The sequence below is a fragment of the Poecilia latipinna genome, unplaced genomic scaffold (assembly GCF_001443285.1).
Source record: "Poecilia latipinna isolate Pla-1442-1.1 unplaced genomic scaffold, P_latipinna-1.0 Scaffold1124, whole genome shotgun sequence".
In the NCBI taxonomy this organism is placed as follows: domain Eukaryota; kingdom Metazoa; phylum Chordata; class Actinopteri; order Cyprinodontiformes; family Poeciliidae; genus Poecilia; species Poecilia latipinna.
In genome coordinates, this window is record NW_015113740.1 from 85,002 (window position 1) to 99,174 (window position 14,173).

Below are 14,173 nucleotides of genomic sequence, written 5' to 3' on the forward strand. Positions count from 1 at the left end.
TCTTATACAGACATCTTAAGAGTCAAATCTAACCTTTAAATTAAATACAAGTATGGGTAAAAATATCTAAATGTAAATTCCTTCTTGATGAAAGGGCTTAAACTAATCCTATTCTTGCTGTTAGTTACACTGAAGGCACTAATTATAAAGTTGACAAACGAAGCTGAACCAGGACCCCCATGCTTTTCTTGCCCCGAAACGCAATGATGATGAGGAATAAAGGAAAAGCTTTTAATTACAGAACTGGACACTAGAACATAGGAGTTACCAAGTTTCCATAGCAACCATCAGATGCCAACTAAAGAAAAGTATTTCTGTCCTACGACCACCCATGTAAAGATATGTTTTCTAGAGGTTAATGAGACTGTAATTGTAAGGCTCTGTCTCATTTTTAGATATGATGGAGCCTTCAGGCAGGAAACACCCCCCCATCAGTCTGCAACAAAGAATAAATGTGTAGAAAGAAATCACATGTTTGATGTTCAGTACGGTGGATGAACAGTGATGCTGTTTGCCTGTTTTTCTTCTAAATCCTTGTGAAGTATTTTAAACGCATATCACACAGAAAATCTGCGTTTTCTTTTTGTTTTTTTCTTCTAAAAAAAGAGCTGGTTTGATTCACAGCAGCAGCCAAAGTCCAAACAAAAACCACTAAGCTTCAGCATCGGGATCAGAGCCAGGGAGAGCAGCTGCAACTGTGCTCAAAGCCAGCAGCTGGATCCTATCACAGATCCGATTTTTAAATAGAGCAATGGGAAAAGAAAAAAAAAAGGAATCGTATGAATGGTCACATTTTCATTCTCTTTCTTTTTAATCATATATGCAATGTTCCTAGATATCTCCAAACTATTTAAACCTATTAAGATTTGTGACCAGGGAATATAAAGATATTAATGACTCCAAACATATAAAAAGTAAAAGGTGATAGCCTGTGTCTCTTGACTTTTACCCGTTTACAATTAAATAAATTGTCCCAACCTGTTTCAGGGCTCGCTCCATATCTATCCCTTGGTTCCAGGGAGCCGCTGGATTAGCAAGGCAGTCCCCGGCATTGCCACGGCGACTGATGTCGATTTTCTGACGGCGGAGGGTGCGGAAGGCCTCGGCCATTACAAGAACACCATCATATGTTAGAGATGAGGTATACTGGGAACAGCAAAGAAACACGGAGAGGAGAAAAAAAACTGTCACTTTAGGTGTTTTGTGTTTACTTTGTTTGCTGTTCAGCTTTAAATAAGCTTATACATTTCAAGTACAGTACAATAAAACATTAAAATACTGTAAACTTACAGTGACTTGTTAAAAATTACTTACTTTGAACTTATTCAGCTTTTCACGTTACAACCTAAAACCTTAATACCTCTTAGTGGGTCAGAGGTCAGAGTGCCAAATGGTGCCTCTGTCAGACTGTCCCAGGGCAGCTGTGGCTACAATCTAGTTTACCACCATCGGTGTGTGTTTGTGCATGAGTGTCTTATGAACAAGGACCCCCATGTTCAAGAATGACTGAGTGCAGTTTGAATCACACTGTGTAACTCTGGACTTGATAAAGCTCTATACAAATACAGCCATTTACAGGTCATTCACATTGATCAACAAAGTCATCGTAGAAAGGCGACAGAGTTAAAGGAAGCAGTTACACAGATGCTGTTGCACAACAAGAACACACATGGACTCTCAGTGCTGCACAGACAGAGGCAGTCAAACACACAGCAGGCTCTCTTCACGTCACGGTGGAAACAAGGAAGAGATGAAAGTGAGGAAAAAAAGACCAAAGTCAGCTGAGATCCTCTCTGTCTCTCTGTGGGTAGTTTCTCTCACTGGCTGACATCCCTTGATTTTGACTTTACTATGCCTACGTTGCAGGGCTCCGCTACCATGTTGGCCTATTTTCATGTGTTTGAAATTGAAAAGGACTTTAAGAAAGTGACTGACAAATGATGACTATGAAGAGAAAACATCTAGACTGGGAATAGTAGCACACTATCTTTGCTGTTCCTGTCAGTGGCAGGACAGAAAAACCAAGGAGAATAGTTCTTACCTAAGATTAGACAAGGAACGGCAGTCGGAGCTCTGCTTTCAGCTAAAGTCAGTCGACTTAATGTATATCACACTTGTGACAAAAAAAACCCAAAACTTTGTGGCAGTTCGTTACCAGAAAAAAAAAACAAAAAACAAAAAACAAACAAACAAAAAAAAAAAAAAAACGCTCATCTCTTAACCCCAAATTAATTATTCTTTATAAAACTTATGCAAAAGCAAAAATCATTTGTTTACTTCTTGGTTGCCAGGAAACTCCCTCATCTCTTAGCAACAGATTGACAACAAATATTGTTATTGTTCAAAAAACATAAGATTTTCTCTACTCTTTTGAAATACTACTGATCTTATACTGTTTGCTGTTTAACAAGAATTGTGTATTTGGAGAATTCTTCAGAAAAGTTAAAATGTTTTTATTTTCTTTTTTGTCATTGGTGGTGAATATATTATAATATATTATAAAACAGACATTCAATTCAAAAGTAAAAGTCTGATGTTATACTTCATGGCAGTTCGTTACCAGAAAAAAAAAGCTCCTCTCTTAATACCAAATTAATAAGTAATATTATTGTTTATAAAACACAAGCTCTTTTAAATACTGCTTATCTGCTTAGACAAAACAAATTTATAGTTGGTAAATTTTGCAAAAGTAAAAATAAGATGTTTACTTCGTGGTACTTGGTTACCAGAAAACTCGCTCATCTCATAGCAACAGATTAACAACAAATATTGTTATTGTTCAAAAAAGATTTATTCTGCTCTTTTGAAATACTACTTACCTTATATAGCAATTTGCAGCAAAGATACAGATCATTTTTATTACATATAAACCTCCATGCACACAAATCCCATTTCAAGACACATAGCCAGTTTATTTCATGGTTTAAAGTAGCTCAAAAATCTAATCTATGCCACAGAGTTAAAAAAAAAAGAGTTACAGAGATGCTGACATTACTACACCAGACTTTTACTGGGTCTGAAACTTTTTGCTTTTGGCCCAAGGCAAACTGAGTTCAGGTTTAAAGCAGCAGCTTCAAAGCCAGGGGCAATTTTAAGGCAACCGTTGTCACTATTGGGTTTTCTGTATTTATGTTCAACCAAATTTCTTTTGTTTGCATTTGCAGAGCAACGGAATGAATATTTTTTTCTGGCTATGTTGAAAAAGAAAACCTTTGCATGCCCCTTGTTTGTAGTTCTCAAACAAACTGCATGTATTTTTTGTTCATTTAAATCGGATGATCGTGTTCCTCTGTTACCATCCATCATAATTCATTTACCTCTGTTAGTGCACAAAATATTGTTTAATTTCAACAGCGCAAATTATGCAGTCAGCACTGGCAAATGATAATTAATTTGGTAAATGAGAGTAATTATTAGCTGATTAACAACAGCCAGCAGTGACAAAAACATTTCAAACACAATATATCACCATGAAATTAATATCAGCCAATATGAAGGCAAAGAAGACGGGTAAAAAAAAAAAAAAATAGATCACCTGTCTGAAAAGTTACTGATTTACAAAAAAACTTCACACATTTATTGTTTTGGACGCAGTTTGACACATTAATCTTTGATTTAAAGACTAAGCACACAATGTAATTATGACAAAAACCTTCATAAAGATGAGCATGTTCTGGTTATACCATCGATCACTGTAGTACTCAGCTGCAGCCACAAGCATTTATCCATACCTTACATTTTTCCAGACGCCTTTTGGGTTATGGAAATGGAATAAACTCTTCCCCGCCCTATAAATGCCCTGGTACAGTGCCTTAATTGTATGTTTCCCACTGATGATGTTTAACCATATTTTCTGATTACTCTGATTACTGTGGTCACCAAATGACCACAGTGCATTCCTACTGAAAAACCCCGACAACTTTCCCAGAAGTTCAGATAAGAAGAATTCACTTCGGACAAATTGCGATCAACAATTGGTCAGTCGCTGACAAACCCCTGGATTTATTGACAGGTGTCATCATGTCAGTTCTGTACAGTTTTATTTTTTATTTTTTTTACTGATGTTAATGTGTTGCAGGGCAGGAGGTAAGTAAAAGCTGTTATGAAGTATTTTTAATGAGTAAGTGGACATATTCCCAGTTAACGTAAGCATTTCCACTTGTCTCCCGGTCACTAACCCATCTAAAGAGGTCTATTCTGTAATAGAAAAGGGAAAGAGAGAAAGGAGCTGTTTGCATCTAAATATAGAAATACTGATATGGGAGAGGAAGAAATGCGACTTTTTTTAAAGGAAGCATGATGCTTTTTTTGGCGAAGCTATAAAATTATGCAGAAAAAAGTATATGAAAAGTAAAAACCAGTAAGTGTCTTACCTTGTGTCTTACTGCTGCAGTAAGACACAAGAAAGAAAGTCACCAAGGACTTTCTTTCTTGGCACTTCGTGGTCTGCCTATTACAGCCATGAGGTCATTTGAACACTGCATTATATTTTATATACATGTAATTACCTTAGGTGGGCTTTCAGATCCAGGATATTCTCGCTGGTCCAGTTTGTTCCACCTCTGCATGAGCTTTATGACAATATCTTTGCTGAAGTCCACCAGCTGGAAACCAGTCACATTGGCGCCACCGTGCATGAATCTTTCCAGGGAGATGTCCTTAAATCCCTGAGGGGAAAGAAAAGAAATAAAGTAGGAATCAAAAAGGGAAGAAAAAAATAATGAAATATCCCGCCTCAAATGATGAAAGGCTCAGTCTTATACGCAATCTGTAGATTGTGGGAATTCCACAACTCCAATTGTGACCGAATGCAAAGAGACACTTCGCTGCAAAGAGGATGTAAATCAATTTGGGACAGAGCTAAAGACAGTGGCAGACTGTAAAGACATGTAAGCATTATCCAAGGTTGATGAATGCTAATGGCTAAAAGGTGTGAAAGCCTATTTAGCCTTCAATCTGCTCAAAGGGCTTTTTTCACTGTCAGAGAAAAATACCATTGAACAGATTTCCGGGATTAGTCATATTTCATTTCTCGATGCAGGCTGCCAAAAGCTCCTGACAGTTATGACCTTGTCAAGAAGAGACACATGAAAATATGTCTCTGCATATAAAAAGCAGTAAAGTTTTTTTTTTTTTTTTTTCAAAAGACCATAATCAAATTACATAAAATAGGAAGTAATAGCAATAAAGTCCACCTTTAAAGGACAATGACTTTGCTACTTAGGCGTACTGTAACATAAAAAGTTTATCCTGAGATAAACTCTAACTTTTCATCCAGCGCAATGGATAAAAATGATTGTAAATTATTGGAAAATAAAAGAAGAAGCAAACTCCTCAACATTTCAAAGCTTATGTTTTCAAGATTTCATCACATCTTTTTCATATCCTGGACAAGTTGTGAGTCCATCAAAGGGGACCAGAGAGACTCACAGAAACAAAGGGCAAATCAGAGTGATAATTCACCCTAAAAGTCATTATTTTGGATTATTGGAGGAAGCTGGTGTACCTGATTAGCACCCACACATGAAAGGGGAGAACATGCAAAACCCTCTGCAGAAAAACCCCCAGACCTGAATTCGAACCCAGCGCCGTCTTCCTGCAAGACGACAGGGCTATGTCTTTTGCATGTATTCTCAGCTAAAAGAATGAGATTTTCAGTAAAAGTTGATGGACACCGACTATGGAATTGCAAAAAAAGAAAAAAAGAAAAAACACGAGTAAAACAGGCTAGATTTTTTTTTTTTTTCCACCTAACATTTGACTTTTTAAAGATTTCCATCTGTCCAGTTTCCAATAGCCTGTGTTGGTGTGACAAATTTGTACCGTTCTTAAACAGTAGCAGCACAGAATCATTGAGTGAACAGCTAGTGGCTGTCGAGCTGCACTTTGGTCCCCCCTGACTGAGATGCAAAATCTGAATAAAAGGTGTCAGGCACAGAAAAAGACACATGGCTGAGGCGCTTTTCATGCAAGAAACAGTCCTGCATTATTATCTGGTTTACGACTCACTGGATGCAACAGACTTTAACATGATCTCAGCTCTAAGAGCAAAAAAGGCAAAAGTCCCTTAAACATATATTCACTTCCCTGATCTGAATCCACTAAGAAGGTCTGTTTTTTTTTTCCTCCAGCAATACATGCAAGATAAACAAGTCTTGTAATTCAGCTTTAAAGATGCAAAGCTTCATCTTCCTAATGTTTGTGTATCAGATACCTGAGGCAAGATGCATAAATAACCCAGGAACTTAAAAAATACAGAAAAAAACAAAAACAGATCTCCCTATTCCTGCATAAAATGTTTTGTTTTTTTAATGAAAAATGAATGTGCAGTGAGATTGCACCATCATTAGACTGTTGTTCAAAACAACCCCGAAACATGCTTGTTTTACAATGAAGTATAATATGATAATGCGACAAATGGGGGAAAAAAAGGTGGCTGAATTTAAAATAAAAGTACTATTTCTATGTTCTCCTGTAGTCATTTCAGTTTGAAGATTTTAAACTCCAGCTATGTTCAATATATGATGCTTACATAACAGTGTAGGAAATAATATATTTAAAATGTACTGTTTCTGTGGAACATGATTTATGAAACTAAAAAGGTCAATGGACCCAACATATAAGCACAAACATTTTTGAGTTTTATAGCATGAGTACACAATTTGGTGTCCTCACTCCAGTCTGTGCCAGATAAACTAATTTCAATGGCCTTTCTTATATCAGTGAAGAAAGAAGAGCGGTCAGGTATCCAGCGAGAAATATGTATGCAACAAAAAGCATGTTTTCCCTATATTTTGGTTTGAACATTTTGCTTGCATGTTTTTTTTTTTTTCACCATGTGGATTAAGAGCATCCATAATAAATTTAAACTTTGAATGAAACAAATCAGTAAAGCCTCAAAATTAAAGCTCAGCAATGACAAGAAACTTATGACTGGAATTGTACGTGTCTGTAGCTAAAAGTGAATGATGTACATTTAATTTTATGAGAACTGAGGTTTTACAAAGGGAGGAAGAAAAGAAAAATGCTATATGAAGGCAGCACAAAGAACAACACAGAATTTCATGTTTCTGGGCCCTGGCTTCTGACCTTGTCAAAAAACAATCCATCATGCTGCTTTCTATCAAAACTCCTTACAAGTAGTGGACTGAACTTGTCTCAGCATAACAAAAATAATACTTACCAGGTTTGCTATGATGTAATGGTAACCTTTAACATGCTTCCCCACACTGACAGCCTAGAAAAAGAAAACAAGACTATTACTATTTCTCTATATTCCGTTCGTGAATGCAATGTGTAAACCGCTGTGTATTTGATTCGGCAGTAGGACAATCGAGTATAACTCATACTTTTTCTACCTATTTATAACACTCATTACAGCCAGAAAATGCAACTTCACAAGTTTGTGATACAACTCAGCCATCAATACATGATCATTGAACTTTATTTGCTAGTTTGCTTTTAAAGTACCCAGTAAATTAACTCAGAAATTAAACGATATTAGCATTTTTTAGCAAGAGGGAGAGGGAAACGAAACGCTTTTTTTTTTTTATAACACAGAAGACGTGCAAATTTCTATTGATGTGATGCATAAACCTAATTAATAAACTGTTCACATTTCTTACTCCTCTCTAGTCTCACCCACACAGATCAGCGGCAACATACTGACACACTCACACATGCACATGCACGGATCGCAGCTGGCAGGAACAGGAAAACAGAGCAGTCTCTGTCTCAGAGCAAGGATGCTCGCCAGTGCCGGTACTGCAAGACTGACTGTGAGGGGAGAGTGTGTTTGTGCATGTACGCGTGTCTCAGTACAAGTTAAAGTCAGTGTGTGTGTGTTTGCGTGTGTGCGTGCGTGTGTGTGGATGTTCAGTCACTACTGAAGCCAATTAAAAAACAGTCTGTCTATTTTTCTGTCTGATAGGGAGGCTGCTGCCAGTGTGTGTTTGTTCCAAAGGAATTAAAACCCAGAGCTGTGAATTGCATGAATAAAACACGCTTTCCTAACATATAGCTGGTAAACCTCCAGATTTCAGGTTAGTTCTAAGTTAGTGGAGATTGTTTCTTTTGTGGCAGTGTGCCTCTTAGGAAGTCATGCTCAGCCAAAGGATCATGAAGCATTCTAGAAATTCAGTTTGTGAATCTCTGAAAACTGCTGTTATCCTTGTTTGCTTTATCTACCATACTTTTTCCCTCCACTTGATCTTCTGTCAATATGCCATTGTGCAGCACTCTATGGTAAGCCAACATATTTAGCAAAGACTAATTATTAATGGTTTGCACTGGTGAGATGTTTCCATTCATCGTTTTCATGAATGCATTATTTTTATGCATTATTAGTACAATAAAATAAAGAAGTTAGATAAAATAAAAACAGACATCTTTGTCAAATGACCTGCAAAATACCATTGCACTCGCTATCTTTATAGCTTCTGTTCTGCTTTATTCTTTTAAATAACTGCACAAACCCAGTGCATGTTTGTGCAACACCCATCAATGGAAAGTCCAGCCACCTCCTACATGGATTCCCAGTGGGAACTGATCATTTTGCTTCTGTCAAATGACGTTTCAAATTTTGGCGCTTTGCAACATCAAACATGTTATACTGACCATGTGTCAAGCGGACATGTTGCGCCTGTTTTAAATACCGATGACAAGCACTAGATTTAAAATGCAGTGCAGTTTATCCCACCCCAGGGTTCAAATTTATCCCCTTCATTTTGATTGGTTGAGGGCAGGTGGGATGAAGGTTAAAAGATAAAAGAGGAGCTCACCCCAAGAGGAATTCATGCAAAAACTGACACTGAAAACTACAGTTTGAAAGTTTGAATTTATACAAAATTTTGAGAGAGCAAATGTCCTGAATGAAAGTCACGTTTTCTATATACCTTTCTGGGTTTTGTAGACAGTGACTGGCCATATAATAACTCCTCCTTACTCGTTATGTCATTTGGATAAAAATGTGAGATATTTCAGAGTTATTTTAAAACCACATGAACACTATGAACTGACAGCATCAACAATGATGCAAGGAAAATCTTGTGCTACACTTTTACTCGTACAAGTCTTGTACTGTGAGATAACATCACATTATGCATTCTGGAATAAAAACTATGCCATTTCATTTTGATCTGTCTTTGAAATGCATTTTAATGATATATAAAGCAATTTTCAAACACTGAATAAAACAGTTTGCTCTTTAAATACTCAAAACCATACCTTTTTACTATGTCTAAATTTGCCCTGCTTTAATTCTTGAAGGACTGTTCTGTAACCTCAAGTAGAACAAGCTATGAATATTAGCAAACAATAATAAGCTTTTTGTAGAGAAAAAAAAAAAGTTGACACATGCGGTGCACAATCAAATAAATGGCAGGAATAACTAGTTCTTTCAGAGCTTTTTTATGTTTTTTTTTTTTTTAAATCCGATTCCGTCTTTTTCTGATTTGGACACGTTTTTCAGAAATGAGATTTTTATGCAAATGTGTGCGTTTGAAGGGTATCCGCCTGTATGTGTCACTGGGTTTGTCAGATGTGCATACATGGGATCAGATGTGATGACAGGTGGCAGAACCGATGGGATATCACAGTCCAACCTGAAGTGAAGGGCTCTCAAACACACAGTTACGCCACCTGTCAACCCAAGGCTCAACCATAAAGCGAGACAGATAATCTAACGAACTTGGACAATCATAAGGTGTCCGAGCAGGTTCCTTAATGTCACGTATGCGTGTGTGCGCTCTAAATTGCAGTGTGAGCGGACGGTATTGTTGTTTCTTCAAACACGCGCTAATACAACTGGCCACATTTCCCATTTCACAATGTGAAGTCAAAGGAAAACACAAATCGTCTTTTCTTTCCAGATGTCAGAAAGAAAACATCTGTAGTTCTGCTAAAACTAGCCGAGTGGAGCCGACAGATGCCTCGGAGAACACCAGTGGTAAAGTGAGAAGAATGCTACTTATATAATCTCACAATAATTAGCAATACTTCTTTAACACAAATTTCCTCACACTACCCGACTTCCATTGTGTATGATGTCTTATTCCATGGTTCAGGCCAATAACAGCGGGGAAGTTTCACCACATTATTAAGTGTTAATTGCTGCTAAAGTACAGGTTAGGTATGAAGTCTCTTCTTCCATAACTTAGTAATAGTAAAAATGCCACATAAAACTGCAATGCAGCGTTTATCAGAGCTGCATTGCATGAAAAAATATAGATATATTTTTATTTCTGCTTTATATAAAATATACAGATATAAGAAAATTACATTACATTACAAACCAATTCTATACCAAAAAAAAAAAAAAACACTAGGAATTGGAGATTATCACATGTCAAATGAACACAAGTCACACATTGTCAGAGTAGTGTGTACTGTCTTATGTACACATATCCTTGATACATCATAAAAACCTTGGTAAAAGTTCATTTCTTTCACTTAAATATTTGTTGGTATTTGTCTAAAAGCCGTTTAGGCCACCTCTATGTAGTGTGTGTCTTGTAAGCCTTTCTTGGCCCTTCCACTCTAACTCTAATGCACCAACTCATCTCTAGTTTATCAATTAACGTCATACACTATAAATTGCAGAGCTGGTTTTCGCCAGTAGGTCTTACCTGTTCCAGGATGGTCTGGAGTCTCTCAGGCTCTAGGTCGATCACATATTTCCTCTCCTGCCGTCGGTCCAGGTCTTCCAGGATCCTGCGGTACGATGCGTCGTTGAAACTCTCCACACAGATCGCGCTCACCTGTTTTTACGGATAATCACACAGAGTGTTCATTAAAACATTGGCATCTTAGGAGTCAAATAAGAAAACCATGAGAAATTTACAAAGTGTATGTGACTGTGCAGTGTGTATGCGCTACAAGATCATTTTGCTTAAGAAGTGTGCTTTCCGGCAGGTTTCCAAGAATGTTTCTTTGTGTGCGTGTCTGCGTGCGCGTGTGTGTGAGTGTGTATCCTGACCTGCCATGCATTCTGCCCCGCTTTCTCCATAATTGCCTGCAGTATTGCATAACCTAAACAACAGAGAGTTGGGAACAGAAGGAGACAAAGAGAGAATTAATGCTGCTACATGGTAGATGCAGTAGTTTGGAAGCTGAGTTTTACAAACAATCCCAGCTTGTGGTGTGAAATAAACAGCGACTTTAAAAAGGAGAATAACTTGAGAACCCTTTTTATTTCTCTAAGTATATAGGGATTTTAAAGTGGGGTGAAAATGAAAAAAGGAACCTTGAAAAACCAGTACTCGGTTGCATAAGGCTTTATTAAACAAGAAGTAACTAAAATCAGGCTCTCGCATGGGGAAAGAAAAAGAAAAACTACATTCAAAATCTAAAGAAGTAGATGTTTAGTTTTCTTATGTAAATATAAAGATTTACATATGATGACATAATGAAACTCATCATCTTAACCAGGTTCTCAAGTCTTTTTACACTAATCTTGCCTGTACAAAACACAACCGACTCCAGATATAATCTATTTAACTAGGATGAAACGCAAAGGGAAAAAAAATCTATGTTAAAATTGAATACATATAATCATCCAGAAGTATAGCCTCCCTTTTCAGCTTGTTGAGATTTACAAATTAAGGTTCTGTAACAGCTTTTAATCAGTCTGAGGTCTGGAAGTAGACAGATTTTTTATTTATTTTTTATTTTTTTTTCAGTCATCCTGCTGTAGATTTACTGCTGCGTTTAGGTTCATTCTGCCGTTTCTGACCCAGTTGGACAAACAGAAGTCCTGAGGAGATGCAGAGGTTCTGTGGCAGCAAGACAAGCCCAAATCATCACCAGTCAATCACTGTGTGAATGGCAAATGGTAAATGGCGTTTCATCAAGTCTAGAGGACGCCAACGCGCTTCATACTACAGTCAGTCATTCACACACAAACACAGTTTGATGGTAGCAAGCTACTGGACAGTAACCAGAGCAGACTGGGGCTAGTCTGACAGAAGCAAGGCTGCCATTCACCGGCGCCACCGGGCCATCTAACCCCCACCGGCAGGCAAGGTGGGTGAAATGTTGCCCAAGGACACGACGACAGAATCAGAGTGGGGATACAACCAGCAACCCGCTGACTGCAGGATGAACTCCTACCACTACCACCAGTGTGTCAAAGTTATTGCACGGTGTCCATGCTGATTTGGTATTGTTTTTTTAAGGAATTGTGTAATATGGGAGTCCTTTCTAGAGCCTTTACCAGCATTTTTTTTCTTTATCTGTAAAGTCGTTGATGCCTTTCCACTTTGGCGTAAAACACATGAAGATTTTTTTCTTCTTAAATCCTAGAAGAGAAGTTTAAGGGAGTTATTTAAAAGTACATATTTTTCATGTTTGCTTTCTTTTAGTTGATAAGTGTATAATTTATTGCATACTTTTGAGTTCTTAAGTTGAGGCATACTGTAAATAGGCCTTCATAAGACCCAGGATGTTTTTATGTGCTTGTGATAGATGATAACATAGAAATTTAAAAAAGGTGTACTTTCTTTATATCAGTAAAAAAAACAAAAAAAAAAAACAAAAAAAAAAAAAAAAAAGGGGATCTTTAAGGGACTTAAAAATAAACTGGTTCTCTCTTGGAGAACAAAACAGTTTTAGCAAAACAGTGTAGTAAAGCTTTGAATATGAAATATTAATTATAAAAGAATGCTAACCCAAAAGATTACATTAAATTGATGCCATGTTGTGGGCAGAATGTGGCTGGGAAAAATCCTATATTAGGATTATCATCATTGTTCTATTATCAAAATGCAGAGACCTGAAAAAAACATTCATGCTCCTTTCTAACCACAAATTGTGATGTATTTTATGGATTTCTTTTAGATTTTTCAATTCTGGTCCTCAGGAACCACTGCCCTGCATATTTTAAGTGTTTTCCTTCTGCCACACACCTGACTTGAATAAATGGGTGATTAACAGGGTTTCTGGACCAGAGACACATCTAACATAGTCGTCTGGCTTAGATATGAAAACAAGTGTAAATCGTGGCATGTATTTGTATGTACTTAATACTTTGTGAAACCACCTTTTGCTCTTAAGGTCACAACTAAAGATTGTAAGAACGCCCGTGTCATTTCACACCTCTGGTTTTGACTGAAGCACATTCATGTGGTACAACGGACAAGTCAAAGTAAAGGCTCAAATCCGACGGCAAAAATCGGTGTTCACCCACGAGGTTCATTCAAACGTGTCTGAGCTTGTGGTATTTTGCATAGTCAAATGTGATATCGGTCTCCGAATGTGAGAAGTTAATGGAGGCAAACCTCTAGATTTAAACCCAAATCAAATGGCTGGACTACCTTATGAGGATGCAGTCCAGTTCTACAAAGCCTGCCAATGACCCAATTATTTGATGCAGGTGTATTGAAGCAGAACCACATCTAAAAGTTGAAAGGCAGCAGTTCTCAATGACGGGAGTTAGAAAACCCTTATCTAAACCTTTCAATTATAGCTCCGTCTGTGTTTTTACCGTCACTGAGGATGGATCTCCACAGCCAAGTCTATTGTTTCTATGCTCTATCATCTTCCCATCAGTTACAACAAGGTTCTTTGCCCCTGATGAAGAAAGGCATTCCCACAGCATAATGCTGCCACTACCATGTGTTGGCATGGAGGTAGCTTATTAAGTACGATGTGCAGTGCTAATTTTCTGCCAAACCAGTAACAAGATAAGTGTCGTTATTGGAATAAGATGCATCTTATTCTTGCCAGTCTTCCTTAAAAGGTCAGATTTATGGAAAGCTTTCATTATGCTGTGTGTTCATTTATGAGGCTCTCAGAGATCAATTGGATTTATACTGAAATGAAAGTACAAACAGTGCAGTCTTTTGTACTAAATATTATTTTGTGGCATGATAGTAAAGAAGACTGAGTACAAGTCCTTTAAACTTTATTCTTTTTTTTCATCATGTATCGTCTTCCCTTGACCTCACAAACACAGGTTCTTTCTGTTGGTCTGTCACACAAAAAGCATTTTTCTGACGTTTCTAGATGTAATCTGACAAAATATTTAAGCTCTATAGAAGCTTTTTCAAGGTGCTTTATCCTGATAGTTTTGCACTGAAATAGAATGGGAAAAAAAAAAAAAAAAAAAAAAAAAAAAGAAATATTTAACCTAAAATCCCCCCAAAAAAAAAAAAAAACAACTTTGGCTTTTTTTCTT

The 14,173-nt window shown here is 37.1% G+C and overlaps 1 protein-coding gene across 7 annotated transcripts in view; it reads right to left on the reverse strand.

Moving 5' to 3' along the window:
* LOC106959835 (glutamate receptor 4) overlaps positions 1 to 14,173 on the reverse strand; it is a 134,884-nt gene that overhangs the window by 62,692 nt on the left and 58,019 nt on the right. For all 7 annotated transcript variants that reach the window (XM_015052645.1, XM_015052644.1, XM_015052647.1 and 4 more), the window contains exons 4-8: positions 10,976 to 11,028; positions 10,626 to 10,757; positions 7,184 to 7,237; positions 4,509 to 4,667; positions 979 to 1,146 (exon numbers count right to left, since the gene is read on the reverse strand). In XM_015052645.1, the coding sequence (XP_014908131.1) occupies positions 979 to 1,146; positions 4,509 to 4,667; positions 7,184 to 7,237; positions 10,626 to 10,757; positions 10,976 to 11,028 (566 nt within the window). The remainder of the gene's footprint in view (positions 1 to 978; positions 1,147 to 4,508; positions 4,668 to 7,183; positions 7,238 to 10,625; positions 10,758 to 10,975; positions 11,029 to 14,173) is intronic.